We start from the raw sequence: 22,649 nt of genomic DNA on the forward strand, positions 1-22,649 counted from the left end.
TCCTTATAATAAGGTTATCGTTTTATGCTGCTTAGCCTATTAAAAACTATTTCATCTGATTAAGAAAGAGGCATCCCTGGGGAATGAAACTGAAAATAAAATAAAGAAATCCAAAAGTGGAGGAACTTAAAATACGTTTAGAAAGTTTTTTAAAGTTTTACTTTTTCTCATAGCTGGATGTGTAAAATATTTACTTAGAAGAGGGTTTATTTTTCCTGTTTTTGTGCATATTTTAATTTACTTTCAAATATGTTTTACTTTTCTTTAAATCTGTTTTTTTTTTCTTTTTCACAGCAAAGTCCTGAAAAAAAAAGGCATATTTAACCCCACCTCCAGCTACAGCTGCCACCAGGGCAATTTCTTTGTTTCAGAACAAATTAATTCATAAGCATGTGTCAAAAAATCAGAATTACGAATCTGGATTCTATTTAAATTCTTCAATAGATTTTGTTCGATGGTTCACTAAAGGCTGTCGTTTTTTGCCTCTGCACCATTTCTGCCAGACTTTTTCCTTTCACTCAACTTTCTATACCTCAATATCTGTAAGCCACAATCCTCTTAATTACAAGGAAATATTTCAATATTCATAAGCTTAGATATCAGCCTAGATATCAGCTTTACTTAATGAAATAAGATACAAGGGAGGAACTGATGTGTAGGGGGCCGTGCAACTACCTCAGTTTAATCACAGAAAGGAAATACAGAACAATTCTAGATGGTAACTGACCCAGCTTTCCAGCAGTAACAGGGGGTTGTGTTTCTACAGGAGCCTGGTAGCATTAAACAGAAACTGTGTGTGAGCTGATTTGTGCTTGAATGTGAGGTGATCTGTTTACACCAAGTGATTTATCTGTGCGCTCTGGATAATTTCTAAGCAAAGGAAGTCAGTTTAGAGTAAGGACTGATATTTTGGAAGTAGCCATGGAGAAAATATGTCACGTGAACATATGTTAACTTTGTAATGTCCTAGTTTAGTATTAGTTTCTTAGATTGTTTTGAACACAGTACATTTTTCAATGTTAAAGTTACATTTAACACCAATCCGAGTGGATCTGCTCCCACTATGAATTATTGTTAAATTAACTCTCTAAATATTGTATATCTTACTCCAGTTGTTGTAATATCTCTAAAAGAGTCAATGCACTTCGACACTGCATATTTAACTCTGTGAAATTTACTGTGAATGAAGATTAAAATATACATTTACAGGGATCCTGACTGAAATGAATTTTCCTTAATTTATGGGAATTTTAAAGTATTTTCTCATTTCGATGCATTTATTACTTTATCTCTTTATCTCACTTTTTGACTAAAAAACACATTAAAGCTTTAGAAAATTAATATGTTAGCCCTAACTACCTTTCGCTTTTGCTTTCTTGTTTTCCCAAGTAGCAAGAAAACTGATTCGGTTTCATTTTACAGTTTTTTTTCTTTATTTTTGTTCCATCGTCCTGTAGAGAGGACAAAGCTCCATTACACAACTTACTAGAGTTTTGCTGTTGTCAGCCTTCATCCCATTGATCCCTTTGCCTTCTCTCACTTCCACTTTGTGCCCCCTCGAAAAAAAACTCTTCCATCTATAATCCCCTTCTCCTCTGCAGTGGAATAATCACAGATCTCAGTGGAGGTGAGGACGACAAAGAGGATTTGGAGATGAATCACAGATAAAGTGATGGGCAGCAGGTGAAGGGGAACAAAGTTAACAAATGCAACACGCCCTACTCTAGGTAAAAAAAACAATAAACAAAGGAGATCTACAATAATGAGCTGAGAAACAACAAATACAAACTCACAGGTAACCACAGTGTTATGTGAGAGTTGGGGAAATATTCATGCATTGACAATAGAATAAATATAGATCAGCATTATACAAAGGCTGCATTCAAATTCAAAGGGTGCTATGGAATTGTGAGCAAACACAAGGGTGGGGGTACAATGGTCTGGGACGGCTCTAAGATGTGATAACATGTCCGTTTTTGACAGCTTTTTTGGTTGTTTGCTTATATCGCATTAATTTGAAGCAATCCGAACTGTACAGCACAGGATCCGATTATTGTTTTCACGCTCAGCAATTGTCTGCTCTCTACAGAATTCAGGTTCAGGATTTAATAGATTCGGCATCTTTGGAAGAAGGTTCTTCGATGGCGAACAAGATGCCGAGGCACATGAAACAGGAGCCCACCTGCTTCACGGGTCTGTCACTTAAACTCACTGAGAGGCCGGCGTGCTTGAGTAGATTCTTGTTCTGGTCCAGGTTGAGGAAAGAAAAGAACAGAAAGAGGAGAAAGCGAAAGAGTAGAGAGCAGGTGTGGGTGTTTTTTTTCTTTTTTTTTGTCGGTGGGAGAATAACGGAGCAGATCTACGGAGAGAAGTGTTAAGAATCAAACGTCCTAAACAAGCAGATGTTGTTTAAGAGCTGGAGGCAGAAGGAGAGTCCAGAGTCAGAAAAGAGATTTTTTTTTTCTTCACTTTTTTCTCTTTTTCCGTTTTTTATGTATGTTGCAGTTCATTATTTTGGTTGTTTCTTTAGAGCAGGTCCATTTGGAGATTTTGGATGGAGCCTGAGGCAGATGGTAGAAAGTACATGGCCCGTAAAGGGAAGGCTCAGATGATGCCGTACTGGGCCAGCTCGTGCAGCTCCAGGTGATTGAAGGCCTCCCAGGGGCAGATGACGGTGATATCTGTGGGTGGGTTGGAAACATAAAGCCATTTAGACACATTTTTAATAAATGAAATCAAGATTTTAAACTTTACTGTGAACTCACCCGTGCCTAAGCCCTCCATGCCGGGGATATCATCTCCAAAGCTGAAAGAGAGAAAACACAGCTTAGGCACTGATATCTTTATTTTTTTCAATATCTAAAGAAAAAAATGGAGCTTTAGTTGAAGCATACCCCTGAATTCCTTTCTTTGGAGGCTTGCTCTTGAACTGACGGGTCTGCCTCTGCTTGAACTTGGGTGGACCTTTGCGTGGAGTGGCAGGGCCTCCGGTTACACGGGTAGCTGACTTGATTTCAGCTTTAGGTGGCTCAAGATTCATTTTGAGCAGTTAGGAAGGTTGTATGTAGGTAAGTGGTTGGGTTTCGTAAAGTTAGGTCGTTAAAAATCTGCAAAGAAACAAAAACAAATTCTTTAACAATTAGGAAGAATTGTCACTAACACTTCTGTCTGCCACAAAATCTTTACTAATTTGATGCTAGATTTAATGTCACCTCTGTCTGACATTATCAGCTCTAATCCGCTTACAGATCTGACGTTTCCCAGGGGTCTGCACTGCAGCCTGTCCATCAAAGATGACCCAATTTCTTATAATCCCTGGCTCAAGATAAGAAGTTCTAGCCTTCTCCATTTCAAGCTGGCACTATTCATGTAATCTTGTTAAAACAAGGACAACTGGGGGGAAATTGCAGAGCTGTGCATTAAGGGTCTAAAGAACAATCAGAGTATCCCGGGTTACGATAACCGACCTTCTGCGTGTTTATACTCCTAATTTTGTTTGGGTTGGACTGCAATAATAAGCTGCAGAATTCAATGCATTAGAAAATTAGAAACTTTACTAGTTCATTTGTCTATGAAATCCAAAAAATAATAACTTAATATTTTATGGTAAATATCTTAAAATCTTCAGCTGAAATTTAAAAGACACATGCATTTTCTGTTTTTGGACATTTAGTGTAAACCTGGGAGCAGTGATTTTTTTTTCTTCACAAAAATAAAATTTCAAAGTAATCATATGCCAAGCAGCTAAATTAAGAAATCAAGTGTAAACAAATGATATTTGCTCCACTAGTTTGCAAAAAAAACGGTAATACAGTTATTACATTTTAAAGTATATTCTAAAGAAGTGTTTTTAAAACTGTAATCAATATTTAATGAAACATCATTATAAAATCTAATGATTCAGTTTGATAAAAATTTCCAATATTCCTCCAGTTCACAAAAAATACCATCTAAAGACACTTTGAAATGAATGAAAATTCAGTTAATATCAAACCTTAAGCAAACGTAATTAAACTAGTTCGATAATATTCAAAAATACAGTTTCAAGTTAAACTCTCAGCTTAAGCTTAAATCCACCTGGTTTATTTATTAATTTGAAGTCTTATTTCATATAGAAATAAATGTGGCTTTCATTTATCTACAAAACATCCCCAGTTTTTTAGCAACCAGCGTGATTTCTAATGTACTCACCAGCTGATTTGCTGCAACTCAGCCAGACGAGATGATGTAAGTGCAGCACTTCTCAGTCTAGCAGACGAGTGGATTTCTAAGCTAGGCTTGCTGTGAGGGCCAGCGTGGACCTCAGGGCCTCTTATACCATCAGTTCTGCAGGAGATTAGGAAGGCGCCGCCTCCATATTTGTGACAACAGATTGGTTCTCTGGGTCATAATGAAGTTTTCAGGGTTTAGATATATTTTTATTGCAGTTCAGTTTTGATTGTTATTTTTATTTTCACAGATTGCTCGAATTTAAATCTGTAACAATAATCATAGGGCTTCTACTGCTTTTTACTTGAAATATTATTTGACCCGTTTGCTTATAAACTGCCTAAATCTGCTAATCTTTGGAAAAATCTATTCTAAAGATAGAGTCTTTATTTAAACTGGTATTTCTATAATACATTTATGAATTTTAAGCTTTTAAATGCAGGTCCTACTTTTTTGGTGTATTCCTTAATTTTTTTTATTTTTTTTTGATTATGTGCAATTTTACTCCAAATCCAGAAATCATTTCCCCAAAGGTCTAGAAATTTCGTATCAACACCAGGAGGCTTATTAAACCACTGGTTGATGAGGGTGAGTATGCAGAACAAAATGGCTCAAACCAGATTATCGTTTTGCAGATTATCCATGCAGCACGAAGGTTCCTGAAGCAGCCAGACTCTTTCCTGGCTCCTTGTTATGCAATTCTCAGCCATCTGTTGACTGTGCTGGTAAAATGTAACAGTCCCCAAATTGAATTTGTGGATTGTTGCATTTCATTGCAATTTTAAAGCCAGTAATTCTTTATAATATTGTTCTTCCATTCTTCCACTTGCCAGTTTTTGCACTAATATATATTAAGGAATTCAGTTGGAAAAAGAAGTCAAATTTTGGGGATAGATAAGACATTGACACCTATTTTTCATAAAGAAAAACATAATTTATTGCTGCTGCTTTCAAACGTTATTAAGGTTGTGCCCATATAGGATTCTGGAGCCAATCTACTATAGTAGTTTTTTCACCCTGACCTAGAAATTAATAAAACTACCACTCATACAAAACATTTCTACCATAAAATTAATTAGCTGAATAAATTATTGGTAAACATTAGAACTTTACTTCATATTTTTGTAAACATGCTGTTTTATAGTATGAATCCTTTAAATGATGAGAAATCTTATAGTCGACATCTTGTGCTGTTAAGAGCAGTCAACCTGGTCACTGAGGGAAATAACGGACTCAAACGTTGTTTATTTTATCAGGATGATATCAGCGGATTTGATTTCTGACTTCCAGACAAATGCATAATTTGCATGTATTTGTGAAAAGGATGCTGTTTTTATATACATGTGATCGAATGCAACTTTAAATGAACCGTTTAGTTTCCATTGCCAAGGGTAAGAAAGGCTGATGGTAAAAAACTTTGTGTGTAAAAAACCCAAACTAACACAAAAGTATCAGCCAAATAATCAAAATTTGTATTGAGACACAAAGAAAGCAGACTGGACTTTTGATTTTACATTCATCCATTTTTGTTATTGCTTTTTCTTTAGCTTTTATTGCCTTGCAGTAAATTTAGTTTTGGCCTTGAAGCCCTCTGTGCAGTAAATCTAAGACCTAAGCTATTCCACCTACAAGACGAGCAAAGAGGAAACGGTGTCTAAGGTGAATAAACACAGACACAATCCACCAGGGCAGGAAGAAAGTGCCTCATACTTGAAGTGAGGAACAAAATCTGAAGCTTATATGTCAAAACACATAATACATAGAGGGACAGTTAGCTAGCTGGAGATCATGTGAAGCTCTAAATCAACAGGTAAAGAAGTAATGTTTTCATTACTCTGCAAGGGATGTTTCTGTCATATTATTTAGAATTAGTTTAGACATTTTTATGAGCTTGCTGAGGATATATTACTAATTTTTCCTATGTTATCCACGTATACAAAACAAAAGTATGTCTGTTCCATTGAGTTGGAAATAGAAAAAAACATTTATTTGGTGTTCTACTTTGTATCTGTATGTGATCAAACTTTAGATGCAAAAAGCAATTATAGGGAGATTTAAAAAAAAACATAATTCCATCTATGCATATATCTTTTTGTAAAGAATAGGGCCACTGAAAAAATAAAAAAGTTAGATTGTCAGAATTCTGAGTAGAGTAAACTGAAATAAAATTTGAACTGAAATAAAATTTAGAAATCTGTTTACTTTAATATTTTTTTCAGTGGCCCTAACACTCTTCCGTATTTTTGAGTTTTTAAAACAGTAAAGGATTTTAATTAATTAATAATTGGGCCTGACAATATTTACACTGTTTTTCAGCAGGTTTTTGCTCTGCGGGACATGGAGCACAAACAAATATCATTACATTGATTTACACTAAACAGCAATAATACATAAATGGTAGGAAAATAAGCATCATTAAGAGGTGTCAACATCTCAGTGGTTGGAATAGTAGCCATCCAACAGCAAGCGGGCATAGGACTTCTTGGAATGTGTTTGTGTGCATAGTCCTTATATGCTATGGAATATCAGTCCATGCTGTAGTGGGCATGAAACAGCAGTTTTTGAATGATGATGGCACGAGTACCTTCAAGAGTTCCTTCTACATACCTTCCACATACATTGATCAATCATCTCCTAAACTTGGATTTGACACCAGAGCAAGAAGTACTGCAGAGGTTTTGGTATGATCAATATAAATTCTATGGTATTTGTGAACAAAACAACTCTGCTCAGAGTCTAACTCTAACCCTCATTTGCACATAAGCTTATGTCTAATATGCCCACAATGGGGCCTGGGGTTTCCTAATCGAGATATCCTTCCCATGTCTGTTCCTTGAAATCCTGTCATTCTCTCCAGACCAGATCCTGTTAAACAGGTCTAAAAACAATATTAAACTCTGATAGTCTAGGCCACACTGGGATTAAACTCAACTTTCACTGAGAGTGCAGACACAGTCGATGGTATCTAAATAAGTTAGCAAAGTTAGTAACATACATTAATATAAGACCATTGAGTCCTGAGTCAGGCTTATGTTAGCTGCTACTGGTCACAATTTAATAATGTCAAGTTTTTTTTCTCCTTTTTAATTAAACTTTGCTGTTGCTTCTGTTGAATTCTTGGACAATCTAAGTTATAGAGTTCAGCTCTTCATATATTTGTTCTTAAGGATTAAATTTTTAACTCAGCTGAGATTAAAAGAGAGCACCCACCCCACCCCCACAACAAATCAACTTTTTACATAAGGAAAAAAAAACAACACACCAGTAAAACTTAAAAGTATATGGAAGCAATGTTACGTATTTGAATGGAAGTGTGATAATGCAGATTTAGATCTGCTAATTAACACCCGATGCCATGACGCAAGGTGATGCTGAAGCTTTGGCACCAGTCATAATCTGTCCCGACTTTATCTTACACCGTCAGAGTCATCGGGTTCAGACTTCTGTGTATTATCAGTAAAATCCGTCCCATAAACCACATCAGTGCTGCAGGGTGGAGCTGCAGCACTGAGGCCTGTATATAAAACACTGTACAACTGGATTGTATCATCAGGCTGAGTCAGAGCTGAAAATAAGAGTCACTGTCACCTCCATGAACTTGACCTGTTGGACTTCAGCCCTTTTGCTGCATTTTAGTAACTGACAGACCTCAATAATGAGACTTGACTCAGTCAGACCTCCAAATCCTATTAACATCAAGAGGACATCAAAGCCTTGGGAAATAGAAATCTAATTGTTTTCAACTCTCCTTTTGTTTTTTCCTTTAGAAATCTGTTAAAAAAAGAAAAAAAAAGAAAAGTCTGCAGCTGTGTGAATTATCCACTTAAACCTTTTAAATGTTTTAATAAATCAGGAAATATCACTTCATGTACGACTCCCTCTAGTGGTGATTGACAAACCTTTCTCCTGTATCGATTTCTTTTTAGGTACCAGAGAAACTGTTTAAAAACACACGGTTAACCAAAAATGAAGGCAGGACATCATTTTCTGATGAATGTTGGATACTACAGTCAAACCTTTGGTCGATCTCTTATTTTTTTTTTCTAATTTGTATTAAAGGAAACTTAAAATACATTTGAAATCTTTTGAATTTTTGCTGTTTTCTCCAGAACGATTAGAATCAAACTGCTTCCGACTTGATTAGGTTTCAGCTCTGGGGTCATTAGTTTGATTAAGCTAATATCTATGGTGTGTTTTCCATCCATGTTTGATGTTCCAGGAGGGTGTAAGTTATTGGTATCATTTTGATAAAGGATGAAGACTGATTTTCACATTAAATCCTCACTAAATGAGAAATCCTGGAGGACGATCTGCCTAATTATTATTTGAAAAGATAGAAGAAACTTGAACAGCAGCCCGACGCCACAGCAGTGTCCACCAATACTTTATAAATGGATGTGGACTGTTGCCGTTTTATCCTTCAGCAGAATTCCTCTATAGGTCAGAAGCAAAAATAATTTTCTCGCTAATTATCCAAATTTGCTACTTTTTTTTTTGTTTGAATAATATTGATTTTTGTTTTAATTGTCTTACCATTAGTTTTGTTTTGCTATTCAAACTATTTTCCTCTGTACTTAAAAATCACCAACACTGATCAAATTAAATCCTGGAAATCAAAGTAATAAATAGAATAAACTTTATTTTAAAATGATCTTTGAGAAACCTTATACGGTACATAAATTACAATAAAACAAAACATCACGCATGCAATAAATCAACTTGTGGTTTAAAGCAGCAGGACCCAAAACTGACTGGAGTGTAAAGATCAGATATCTTTCCGCAGTGATAATTTTACACAATTTAATAGATGCTACATTTAATTTCACGTAAAAGTAACAAGTCAAAGTTTGGTTCCGGATTTTTCATCAGGAACCAAAATTCAAATCTACATTGTTTCAAATCAGCGACCTCTGGATTTTATTTTTCAGGAAGCAGATTTTATTTTTCTACTCTCATTTTCTTGTCAAACTCTGTGGCTGCTGAAAAGACACCAGAAATAAATATTCAGCTTACATGAAGTCTTTAAAGTGTGTCCCAAAAAACTAATCTGACCACATGAGGTAGGTGGGAGCCAATAACTTATTAGTTCACAGTAAAGTTTTTTCTCTATACATACAGAAGTTATCATACAGAGTAGAAAGTCCTTCATCAGTAAATCATTATGTCTTTTTTAGCAGTCTGATTTCCATTTTAAGATATGTTTTAAGGTTCTCATCAAGAACGTTCTCCTCTATGGCAGCGAGTGCTCTGTCTCCTCCGTCATGATAATACGCCAGGAGCTGCTCGGCATGTTCGATCCAAACGCAGTTATGGCAGCCGCTCATGCAACAATGGGTGGGAGCAAGTGGGGGTCCCTGTTTGGGGGACCAGGAAGAGGAGGAACTGCGGTTTTGCTCTAAGATAGGGCTCTCAGCCTCAGGAGGGTTGGACTGAGATCCGGTTGACAGAGAGCGAATGATCCCACTGTGAAGACGTCTCCATGAATGTTGAGGACAGAGACTGAAGTGATGAGCTCTCATGTGAAGCAAAGAGAGGAGGAAGAGCTGGAAAACACAACAATGTTTGAGTCACTGGTCAGTGTTTTTAAACCAAGAAAAAAGAAAGATCACCAAGAAATGCATTTATTTATCAGCTCTTTTTATAATGCTCTGTTTCTTGACTTGAAGAAAAAAAATGGAAACATTTAAACCAATTTTACATGTTATAATGAAAAGGAATTAACTAACATTCAAAATGATGTCTAATTATTTAAACTGAACTAAAAATCAGTTTTAAAAGTTTGGTAAAACTGAAGTTTTATTTAAACTGAAGTGAGTGGACTAACACCCAACCTAACGTCAAAGTTTATATAGAGAAGTTAAGTTTAAAAATGCACAATAATCTTTGATATAAAAAAAACAACAAAACAATAACAAAAAAGACTTTTTAAAAACAGTTTGTGCTTGGACAGATTATATCTAATATAGGTCTAAATGTTAATGAACAAATACTGACAACTCATTTTCTATGTATTTTGGCCGATCATCTAAAACCTCTTTTAAGCAATTATTCCATAAATTACAACATTAACTATTAGATTATTAATAAGACCACACACAAATATATATATATTTGCAAATCAATTCATCTGTAGATAATTTTTTCAAATAATCTATTAATGATCGAATTGCCAAAGGTTCCTTTAAGAAGACTTTTTGCTAAATTAAACCAGATGAGATTAAAACTTTGCTCTTGATAGAGCATATTGGCAGACGAAAATTGTTTTTATTTTAAATGCAAAATGTTTAATTTTTTTCTACAATTTACTGCTATAAGTGGATAACTAAAGGCATGGTTTAGTTCATATTCCAGTTAACGATTAATTGATTATTAAATTAGTTGACCCATTTTACTTAATCACAATTAATCTGATTGTTTCAGCATATATATATATATATATATATATATATATATATATATATATATATATATATATATATATATATATATATATATATATATATCTTCTTTGTAATAAAGACGTAAAGGTCACATCCAACTGATGAAACGCGGTAAATAATAGGAGATATTTATTTGAAACATCAGTGACACAACATAAACGTAGCGGCTGTTAGCTTAGCATCCAACCTTGTGTAAAGAGACCGACGACCTCCCGGTTTTTAAACGGAAGCAGAACATCTTTCCGGTTGGAGCGGGTCACTCCATTACGTTTCCTTTTATCCTCATGTCCTTTAAACTGCCGCCTTTATTAATGATTCATGCTGTTCGGGTGAAATTACCAAAAGATTAAAGACCTTTAAGACTCATTGGTGTCGATTCTGCTTTGAACTTTCACCTCTGTTAGGTTCTTGTAAACAAAAACTATGATTGGTCAGTGTCAAATAATGTAGCCAATCAAATAGGAGCTCTACACACTTTGAACCAATGGGAAATCAAATAAATCGGAAGAGGCTGGACATTAAGGACGGCACTTCCGATATTCTGCCACTAGATGGTATCGTTTCTACGCCTTAATTCATGTAAATGTCAACTGCTTATCTCAATGATAGTCAAATTCTTAGTTTTGGTCAGGAATCAGAACAGTGGCTTTATATTCATTTACTTTCATATATTGCAGCTGAGTTTCTAATGTTTATCAGAAAAGTGTGATCATATGCTGAAGCAAATTTGTTTTGGTTTTTTTCGGTTTCATTAAAAGATATTTGAAAAACAAACCTTATCATGTGTGTGCAGTTCTCCTGAAATGCTTATTTCCATGTTAAACATCTGATTATAGTCTTTAATAAAACAAATGCAACAACACAAAAGAAGATTTGCCATTTAAAGTGCAAAAAATCTCTTCTGTTGTTTCTTCTGACTTGATTCTAAGTGATGGCAAAAACAGAACTTTATAAAGACAGAAAAAAAAGATTCTGTAGTGGGAATTCTTTATGGATTTCACATGGAAGCAGAGAGAAAATCTACTGAAATTAGTAACATTCTAAAACCATAAAATTAAGATATATTTCAATTGCCTAAAGAGTCAAAGTTGTTCTGTTTTGCTTTCTTGCTAATTAAATTTTTTTTTTTTAGGTGTCAACATATACTTTTTAAAATTTAATGTTTAATAAATAAGATGATACTGTAACAGCATCAATTGTTTGTAACAACTAAAATCTACACATTTTGGAGATGAGTTGCTTTTTTATTTACTCTTGCTCTTTCACTATGTGAAACAGTTGAAAACAGACCCTTTTCTCACTGACTGATAGTATGTCTAAGGTTAGGTGAGACATAGCATGAAACCAGTTATAGCCAGTTATAGATACTGGCTATAACTGGCCATTCTATATTTAAAAGCCAACCACAGTTTGGAAATGTACTCCAGGACACAGATCTGAGTTATTAGAGACAGGTCCTGATGTGGTGTTGTAAAGAATAAAGTGCTTGATCATAATGACTCTTGTTAAGTTTGTGTCAAACAAGGAAAAGGTTTGACAGCATCATCCTGACTGCAAAGGTTGGGGCTGACAGAATATCTTAGTGGAGGAGGACTTGGTTTATTTTAATTATTCGATAATATATTTAGAAAAGAGCATAATGTCAAAGTATTGAGTAAGAAATTTGAAAGAGAAGTGTTTCAGCAGTTAGATACCCTCCTAACAATTACATCAGAGAAACAATCACATGTGGTGTTCCCCAAGGCTACATTTTACAGCCCTCCCTATTCAATATCTGTCTCAGATGGAAACCTTTTCAAATATACAGTGGTAGAGGGAAAAAACAATCCCCCCTGTAAAACGTCAATTAGGAAAATGAGAAAATATGATTCTCATTAATATAGCTTAGAAATAAAAAAGAGCAGAAAAAAATCCTAAAAGGTGTTAAAGAAAGAAAGATAGTCTTATTTAAAGTTGGACTGGGATGAACAGAAATATGATGAGACAGAAAGCTGCAGGCCACATGATGGTTCCGGATCTGTTACAGGAAAAAAAAAAAAGCTTAACCCAGTTTAAAGTTATGCAAGGAAAGCAGAAACCTGAGGCCTTTATCATTCACTTATGTTCGGATGAAATGTATCTGAAAGAGCAAACCGGTTTGGTGAGCAAGGAGCTGAAAGTGAGGCTTCCTCTGATGTGGTTATTTTCTCCATGAATGATGCCAACCCTGTCAAGTGTTTGAGTCAGTCAGTGAAACATGTCGAGGAGGGTGAGTGTTTGTGTTGAGAGCCGACTTCCCCACAGACCACAGAATTTGTGTCCATGGCGATGAGCTGTGTTATCTCCCCTGTGATTTCCTCCAGAGGAGAGGCACGCAGAAGGCCTTCATTTCTTAGAGCTTAACATCAATGAGGAGAAACAATCAAATTTCAAAGGATAGCTGCGCAAACACAAGCTTTAACAAATGCAGTTAATACATTGGGCTTTTGAAACAGTCTCTCCAATAGTCGGAATAAAAGCAAGCAGCTGAAGGTTCATATTTCACATATGAAACCAACAATAGACTTCACTCTATTTATAAAGACACCATTAAAGATACAGAATAGGCAGACATTTGATCCTAATGCAGATTTATTGATTGATGGAAACTCAAACATACCTCACAGATGACACAGCATACACAGAAAACACACTTTTTGCATTCTATTATTAGATTTTAATTTAATTTTTTTTTTTAAATACACTCATCAAGCTCATTTATTCTATATTAATTTAAGGTTTTTCAGTGGTGGGTCTAGACAAAATTTACCCGGGGGTCCAGGTAGTGGCCAACATTTTTTTTCACAAGATACATAGAACAAAAGAATATTAAATACAAAAAAGAAGAAAGAAAAAACTCGGGCAACAGAAATGACCAACTTTCCACAATAATTAACAGTAATATTTTACAGTAAGTTGTTGTGATTGAGTTCCCCTTTAATATTCCAATGAATCCCTGTAAAAAAATACAGTCTCATTGTACTTCACAGCATTTAATTCTTATTGTACAGTAAAAAATTAAATAAAAAAACCCTGTTATGTCACAACTAGCTCTGTGATATCAGAGCATTTAATAATATTATTTCAGTGAAATACTATAGATAAACACACAATAAACACTATTTGAACAAACGTTTCCCTGAAGGTAGGCAGCCTGCATAACTGTTATCAGCACTGCACTAATTACTAATTTTATTTTAATGTGATAATATTTAATTAATTTTAAATGAACATTTATCTGATGTCACAGTTTGTATTTTGTTAGCAAGTACCCAACATTGTTGAATCTTTTCTTACAGAATTTGCTAATAGTATAGTTAGCAATAGGCTATAGTGAGTGTTATGCTGTATATTCAAGTAAAGTTACTGAGCTTGATTCTCCTCCCATGAGTCTTTCACTACCTAAACACTGGATTTCCCCATCTCAGCTGAAGCAAATACTTTTATTAGGGCTTGGGCATCATAATTTGGTTAAAAATGGCTACGAAAAGGTATATTGAATATTTATTATAGAAGTCCCAACAGGTTTGGATTATAAGTCTATTGGGGTTTTATATAGGAAAAGGCAACATTGAACACATTGATAAATGCTGCCTGCAATACATCAGTCTATCTAAATCTGAAACTATCTATTTTCGTACAACGCTGTAACGTTTGGACATGTTGTAATGTTTGAGTTGAGAGGAGTGCCTGACCCCTTTAGACATCCCTTCATTACTCACTCTCCAGTGATCTCTTATCCTGCCATGTAGGCCTCATTCCAGATACTGTTACCTCTTACTAGTATTCTGACATAGCTGATTGAATAGTTGTATGACAAGATGATTAATGATTGTTGAAGTGCCGGTTTCTGCACAGTTCCTCTGCATTTTAAGATGTTTTTGTTACTAGAACGTTAAATTTATTGAAGTTCTTAACATTCAATGTATGCAGATTTTTTTTTCCATAAATATGCCATTGGACTAAAACTGACTTTACCTCAGAGTTGTTTATTGGTGGTGGGTGGGGGTAAATATCCAATGAGAATAAAGTCCCAAGCTAATGTATTCCTTTGTGCGCCAGCACGCTGGCACAGTTTTTAGCATTGTTGCTTGACAGCAAGAAGGGTCTTTCCTCATAGAGTTTGCAGGTTCCACTGTGCATGCTTTGGTTCTCTTTGCTTGCTCCAGCTTCCTCCAACAGTACAAAAAAACCTGGCTGTCAGGATAATTGGGGGTCTCTAAATTTTCGTTGTGTGTGTGCATGTTTGTGTGTCTCTGCGTTGCCCTGCAATGGAATGGCGACCTGTCCAGGGTATACCCCGCCTTTTGCCCATACAGTGCTAAATATAGGCACCAGCCACAATGGATGAAGTGGGAGAAAATGGATGGGTGGATTTGTATTACTGTCACTATTTACATTGCAAATTACTGTCAACTTGTACATTACTTTCAAAATGCACACTGTAAAAGTACAGAGCCGTGTTGCAATGAAAGCAAAATGCTGTAATTTCCCATTAATGTGTTGTAATATCACAACAACTAGTTTGCTATTGAAGTTGTAACATTACAGCTTTTACAACAATGTATTGTAATATCACAGATAAGAAATTACTCTAAATACAGTATGTTTCACAGTATAGAGCTCTTATCCAAAACTTATCCAATCATAGTAAAATCACGGTGAAACTTTTTGCATTGAATATTCAATATATTAAGTTAGCCATAAAGCCAAGGTTGCGGAACCCCATCTAAGAAATGAAAACTGTTATCTATCCTAAAATGTTTGAAACTCAAAACTGACTGTAACTTTTAAAGCAGAATTATTAAATTGGTCCAATGGACCAACCAGTTTTCTGGTTATATATCATCTGAATATATATCATCATTACACTGTAAAACAACTATTCTGATACTCGTAAAATGATCTGCTAATGGAATTAATATTCTTACTCTTACAATACGATAATACGATTTTATGCACCTGAAATAATTAATTAAAATTTTTCAATGTCATTTGGTGGGGCAAAAGTGGTTTCCCTTACAATCGAAGGCTTATCGGTTCAAGTCCTTTCATTGTGTTTACCACTTTTACCACTGGTGCCTGAGTTCTGTCAGTGAGCCCCAGGGCAGCTGTGGCTACAATGTAGCTTGCCACCATCAGTGTGTGCGTGAATAGGTAAGTAACTGAGTGTGTAAAGCGCTTTGGTCAACTCTCCTGACTTGAAAAAGCGCTATAGGAGTACAGAACATTTACCATTTTGCACATAAATTACTTAATTCCATCAGAAAGTTGTCTGAGGAAAAATATACAAACTTACAAAATACAAAAACAGGCCTAATTATATTAAATGTTTGCAGTGTATGTGTTCAGAAAAGAGGCCATCACAGGGGACAGGACCAGTTCTACAGGGACACTTGTTTGCCCCTAGAACCACCCACAAAAAAAAAAAATAATGCAACCATTTTGTGTCATAGTGAGAGAAAAACGTCTCTGAATCAGGGCAACCACAGAGACAGCTAGATCAGTTTAAGGAAAAGTTTATTGAAACAAGGAACAGAAAATGGAGTCTGGCAGGATCTTCCTGGTACAGCCTAGGGAAAAGATGGGTGATGGTGAACAACTGATCTGAGGTGGAGGGAAGGTGGAGGATGCTGAACTCACAGGGCTTGAGGTTGTCTTGAGCTAGGAAGGATGTGTCCAGGGTCAGGGAGCAAATGACTCTGCACTCCTCAGGTGATGGTTTGTAGGAGGGTGGACAGGCAGGTGGGCTCCTGGAGGAGGGCTGCGGCAAACTGGCTTGGTTGGTGGCTAGGAGGGAAAAACAGAGACACAGGATTAGATCAGGTTTGAACACGAATCTAGAAAACTGGTCGGTCATATACCACGCTGGTAGCGAGAAAGAACTGACGCCCTCCTCCTGGTCCTAGCTCCTTAAGTAGGCTCCAAAATTAACCGAGATGAGCTGCACCTGCCCATCACACCCTGCAGAGAAGAGAGAGAGACAGACACCAGACCTGCAGTATGACATTTTGGCATTTATTCAATCATATTTAGTTACTTTAACACAATTGTTTCATGTTACCAGGGTAGGACATAAAACAATTGTGTTAAAGTAAATAAATATGATTAAGTAAATGCCAAAAGCAGTTGCATTTTTTTCTTCAGACTACTGGAGAAGGTACCAACTCTCCGTAACCCTAAAATGGTTCATATGCTGTGCTAGAGTAGGGCTGGGAACCCAATGGAGAAGCTTTTACAGTCAGATGAGACAAAGACTGAGCCGTTTGGTAACAATGACCAGAAGAAGCAGCAAAAAGATGCTTGGAACCTGATCTTACACAAACAGTTGTTTTCAAATGACAGTCATCACAAACAAGATTTTAACAGCAATTTTCTTTTTATTTAGTGGATAAATCACACTTACATTAGCATCAGAAATGGCCAGATATATCCTAGTTTGAGGAAAACAAAATATGAAGAGGCTCATTCGTTTCACTGGATTCCATAACATCTAAAAGCAAAATCATGATCTGATTCAAGGCCAAGAAGCTTTTGGAAATAACATGGTAAATTTAAAATAAAGGAGTGATAAAATAAATAAATAGATAGATAGATAAATAAAAAAGAAAGAAATAAAAAAAGAAAGATAATAATAAAAAATAAACAAACAAATAAATAAATAAATAATAAAATGAAGTAAAGGAGTGAGTTGATCACACGGAACAACAACAGATCAAATGTCCCAGTAGAGGATGTTGCTTAGATCAATTGGATCAGAACACGTTCTTATGCAAAGTGATGTGGTGTTAAAACAAATTGATCTAAAAGCTGTCTTTGTTGTCTGGTGAGAGGCTGAAACTGTTCCCATAGCCTCCACCTGAGGTCAACTCCTAAAAATAAGTTTTCCTATCAGCATATTTTCCCCCAAACAATCTTTACCAGTAGATTCCTGTTGATCAGGACTTTACTTACTTTGCCTCTTTTAAAAATTGATTATACTCACTAAAAAAAAGCAATGCCATTGCTGTAAAAAAAAATAAATAAAAATAAAAAACTCTCTTTAAATGTATTTCAAAATCTGCCACATTAAAAATGGCTAAACTGTTTAACTAAAAGTTAAGTGTTTATCTTAACGTCAGTAAAAAAGAGATGATAAAAAGAAAAAAAGATCACGATACTCAGATCTAGTCTGTCTGCAGGATTTGCTAAAGGCCTAAAATAAATGTTTAGACAATTTAAATATGTATATAAAAAAAGCATGTAACATCACTGGATGGAAATTTTCATGCTACTGCATTCAACAGCTAAATGTTGAAGCTAGACATCCTGCACCTGGAAAGAAAGCATCTGTTTCAGAGGTAAAGAGCTCAAGCTACAGTTTAAAAGCTGTCAGAGATCTGCACATGTCCTCATCTGTCCTTCAATGTCCTCCTGATGCACTCACAGCACCGCTGTTGTCCTGAGAGTACAAAGACTGCACTGTATGCAGCCACAGTTCATTTTTTGTTTATAAATGAGTGACAAATTTGGATGGGGATTTAAAACCATTAGCAGAAAGACGTTTGTGTTTCGACAAAATATGGAAAACCAGGATGCACAGCAAGCCATTTTAACATACATTGATATAGGACGAGAGGATCATATTGATTTGATACTATACTGCTGCAAAGACATTGCTGAGTTTAATTGAAGTGTATTGTTAAGTACTTTTTTTTTTTTACAGCTGAGATCAGGCATTTATATCCTCTAAAAAAATGACAAAATATTTATTTTACACTGTCTGAGAAACTACCTTCTCCTGTTTTAGGTCAGTTAGGATTATTGGAAATTTTTACAATTGTTGAGTAATATGAGAGATTGATTGTAAAGGTCTGATCCAGGATTTCCAAAGACAAACAGGAAATAGAGATCATCCTACCTTTAAACCAGACCTTTATTGTTACCAAGGTATAAGAAAAAGCAAAACTTCCTGAACTGGAACAAATCATGATGAATGAAACACCGAACTTTCAGAACTGAGTCATCAAATTTTATAATGACTCTCAGGGCACAGCTAAAGCTTTCCCCCCTGAGGATGAGTTGATAACAACAAACAAGGCAGAGTCATGGAGGAAGTATCTAATTAAACCTGTACAGTGGAAGGATGGTTTGCATGCAGCTTCCAACAAACATGTCAGGAAAACAAATCTGCATAGTAATGGAGAAACACATTTCAAACTAAAGTCCAGACTGTCAGCTTCCATCTGTTATCTGATTTTTCCCTTCTCTTCTAATCTGGACATTTCTCTGCCTAAATAATAGATGCATTATATCTGCTACAAATACTGTAGAACTGCCAAAGGTAAATAATAGAACATGCAGGATAATAGGTGGACTTTAGTAGACTCCAGATCAAAGTTTAACACTATGCAAGTTTTACAAGTATTTGCATTTTATGCTTCTGCAAAAAATACAAATGTTTATATCTCTTATTCTATGCTGCAAACATGTTATTTTTTATTTCTGCCCTATGATAACTTTATTTGTGTTTGCAATGTGCACAATCATGCTTATTTTACTCCCTTGTTTTTGCTATTAATTAAAAAACTTATTAGTAAAATAAAATCATGGTCCTCAATGCAGGCAAACCTGTAAATGTAATGCCATTCGTGTGCCTCATTTAGGCTGAATGCAACCTTTCAGAATGACCCTGTAACCAGGGTGTCAGTGACCAAACCGTATGTTTACCCTGCTGGGTAATCATTCTCCTTTTTGCTGATGAGGTCACATGAAGGTCTGTGATGGTTGAGAAACTGCAAATAAAGAAAACTGAATGCATCATGTGTTTTACCCCAAGGGGCTTTCAGCTGGGGTTGACAAATCAGTGGCTCCCAGCAACTCTGCAGAAACACCTCTGTGTTTTTGTGGAGAGTCAAAAGCAGGATGTAAAGGTGTCAGGGGACAATAAACTCAAGAATCACAGTTTATGTTTAACAGGTGAGGGCAGTAAAAATGTGTGTCCTAGCCACTGATGTCGATGTCTGGAGGAAAGCCGGCAGTGTTTGGGCGGTGTGGCCTTTTTTCTGAGAACCTCTTTGACAGGAGGGTGGTTGTTATTTTGACTTTTGAGCCACATTCCTGCTGCCAGTTTCACTCAGCTGTGTTCATCAGTTACTGCTGATATATATACGGTATAAAAAAAGCAGCAGTGTAAACAAACATTTACTCAAGTCTTAAAACATATTTATATCCTCCAGCCATGTCACTACATGTCAACACAAAAATAATTTGAATACCACATCTTGTACAAAGGTATTTTTCTACATCTCATTTAGAGTAAAATCTGAATAAACAGTGCATTGATAAAGTATTTATAGCTCATCTAACCTTTACAGTATCATAGTATGTTTTGGCATTGTGTAAAATTGTGTAGATAGGTTTTAAGGGATTCATGGTGGTAAAACTGTTACACTGCAGCAGGAAGGTCATGGGTTAGATCCCAGCCTGGGGTCTTGGTGCATGCTTTCACCTTGTATGCATGGTTTTTCTGGGGATGCTCTGGTTCCCTTCCACAGTCTTTCGGTTTGTCTCTATAAACTGCCCTTTATCGGCGTGTGTATATGCGTGGTTGTTTGTCTGTTGTGTCTCTGTGTTACCCTTCTGCTACCCATTGACCAGCCCAGGATGTACCCACCTGTCCGATGACTGCTGGAGATAGGATTCCCATGAATGGAGGAGTGCGTATAAAAAAATTATTCAATTTATCTAAGCACTACAAATCTAGATGTGAATAAGTAACCTGCCCCACAGGTCAATATTTTGTAGAACTTTAATTTTGTGGAATTAAGGTTGCATATCTTTACAGGTATAAACTGGGGCCAGGTCCTGCAAGGCTGCACAGCTATAGGCGCCTCAATCTACAATCTGTTGTTGTGCTGCAACCACAACACCTATCACCAAACAGTCAACTGAAATGTGTCTAAATGACTGTAGATTTGCATTTACTTCCATATCTTCCAAACACCTGGAAAGATTAATAATGAACATCTGATCATCGTCTCTCTAAACTCCACTCTGCTCTGTTCACACGTGAGTTCTCTACATTTTCTACATCAAATCCCCTTGTCAGGTTTTCTAAACAAATCCTTAGTGCTTAACCTGAACAACAATAAGACACCATAGGGACTAGAATTATTATTTGTTTTATAGCTGTGCCAATAGGAGTGTTTTAACCTATTATTAGTGGAGTTTTGCTCAGTTGCACAAAAGCTGATCAGCAGGGATTTATGTAGATGTAAAAAAATTGGAAATATTCTTCCAGAGATCATCCTCACCACCTGCTGCATCCAATAATTGGATTAGTTAGAATTTAGTTTGATAAATTTATAGCTTTAGAAAGAAAAGGAAACAATTATGTGAACTGATAATTTACCAAAACACTAATAGGCTGAATCAAACAGCTTTGTAGGGCTGGAACACACACTGCTGAGGCACTTTAAAACATTAAATTCAGCTGAGCATCTTAGTTCTCTGCACTGTATATTATCTAAGCCTGAAACCGTCATCAACATCCTCTGTCCCTTTAACAGTGAGCTACAGTATGGGCTTCTGCAGCTCCTCCAGAGTTACCTTGAACTTCTCTGATTACTACAGCTGAGGTGGACAGCCAGGTCTTTGAAGGTTTGCAGTTGTGTCATTTTATCTCTATGATGATAGATTATGGGTTGAATAAGAAAAGTTAAATGTCACATCTAAGGTTTCTGATCCTGATAAATGGATGGGAAATCGGACAAAACTCTGCTTTAAACTGATCTGTCTGCCGTGACCCTCTGTCTTCATGATGAAGTTTGTTCACTCATGACTTTAGAGGCCATCCTCCCCATCATCAGGTCATCTGTGCTCTTACTGTTTATTAAATTGCTCATAGACAGATCCTGGATTCAGTATACTAAACAAGTATCTGCTGTAGGCAATTTTACTACACCTGGATGCAAAAAAAGAATGTTTAATTTCTTCAGTTTAAACAAAACCTACTGCTGTGAAACCTAATTTCTGACCTAGTGTGTCTAGCTATTAAGGACTTGGATTAAGCTCTGGTAAAATGTGCATACATTGAAACATTCAGTGGACGTGTCTTTTGACTTTGTTATCTAACTCTCAAAGGGTTTCCAGGAAATTCAGTGTCCCCTAATGAGGCTCCCTTTCATTGTATGTAAAAAAAACAAACAGTTATTGTACATCTTGTTTTCTTTGTTGGCTAAGTAAACATAACGTGTAGAGTAGCTGCAGTGCCATGTCTCATGTTTTAGCATTTATTTTCCATGTCTAATCACACAGCCATAATTGTGTTTCTTTGAGTGATAAGACAAACTGCTCGACATGATATCAGGAGAATGCAGGCTTCAGCTCCAAGCACCAATTAGCTCAGAGTGAGACGCGCTCCCATTCCCAGAACCCTGTTTATTTTCTTCATCCTTTATCCACGGCAAAAAACCGCAGTGTGATTAAATGTGGCTTTTTATGCTAAAGCTTCCTAACATCAAATACTTAGGAAAGTTAACATTGTCTTCAGTCATCAGGTCTACAGTAAATATTAAAACAGGAAAGCCAGTTTTTCCACATAGAGTCTACAACTATACATCAGGATTCATTCCAAATTTGTTTCTTTTCCTGTTCTTTTTTTTTTTTTTTTTACAGAACTAGTTAAAATCATTTCTTAATAAACAGATAAATCAAAAATTTAATTTCTCCCACCCAGTTATCTATTCATATAAATTTATGATTGCTGTGTTATCTAAATTGATGTAAAATATATCAAATTATGTTTGGCAAAAAAACCGAAAGAGTGTTTTTGTCTGCAAATGTGAAAGGATGTGTAGGCGAAAATAAATCTAAATCCTCGATTTGGCAATGTGAGTCTAAAAGCAGAGAAAGTTGTTCTCTGATAAACCTGCAAAGCTTACAAGACAAATTAGTCTTTTAGAAAATAAGCACTGTCTCTACTTTTGCAAACAACAATAG

The 22,649-nt window shown here is 35.8% G+C and overlaps 2 protein-coding genes across 2 annotated transcripts; both read right to left on the reverse strand.

Annotated features, from left to right (window-relative positions):
• Window positions 1-1,331: 1,331 nt before the first annotated feature.
• On the reverse strand, window positions 1,332-4,277 carry pde6g (phosphodiesterase 6G). Its single transcript, XM_015383508.1, has 4 exons — window positions 4,192-4,277; window positions 2,895-3,107; window positions 2,766-2,806; window positions 1,332-2,681 (listed from the first exon to the last, which is right to left on the reverse strand). The coding sequence occupies exons 2-4, from the start codon at window positions 3,038-3,040 to the stop codon at window positions 2,605-2,607; spliced, it is 264 nt and encodes an 87-aa protein (XP_015238994.1). The 5' UTR covers window positions 3,041-3,107; window positions 4,192-4,277; the 3' UTR covers window positions 1,332-2,604.
• Window positions 4,278-9,326: 5,049 nt separating this feature from the next.
• oxld1 (oxidoreductase-like domain containing 1) lies at window positions 9,327-10,976 on the reverse strand. Its single transcript, XM_015383511.1, has 2 exons — window positions 10,837-10,976; window positions 9,327-9,752 (listed from the first exon to the last, which is right to left on the reverse strand). Exons 1-2 carry the CDS (start codon window positions 10,885-10,887, stop codon window positions 9,369-9,371), a joined length of 435 nt encoding a protein of 144 aa, XP_015238997.1. The 5' UTR covers window positions 10,888-10,976; the 3' UTR covers window positions 9,327-9,368.
• Window positions 10,977-22,649: the final 11,673 nt, after the last annotated feature.

Source organism: Cyprinodon variegatus, unplaced genomic scaffold (genome assembly GCF_000732505.1).
Source record: "Cyprinodon variegatus isolate N-32 unplaced genomic scaffold, C_variegatus-1.0 Scaffold286, whole genome shotgun sequence".
In the NCBI taxonomy this organism is placed as follows: domain Eukaryota; kingdom Metazoa; phylum Chordata; class Actinopteri; order Cyprinodontiformes; family Cyprinodontidae; genus Cyprinodon; species Cyprinodon variegatus.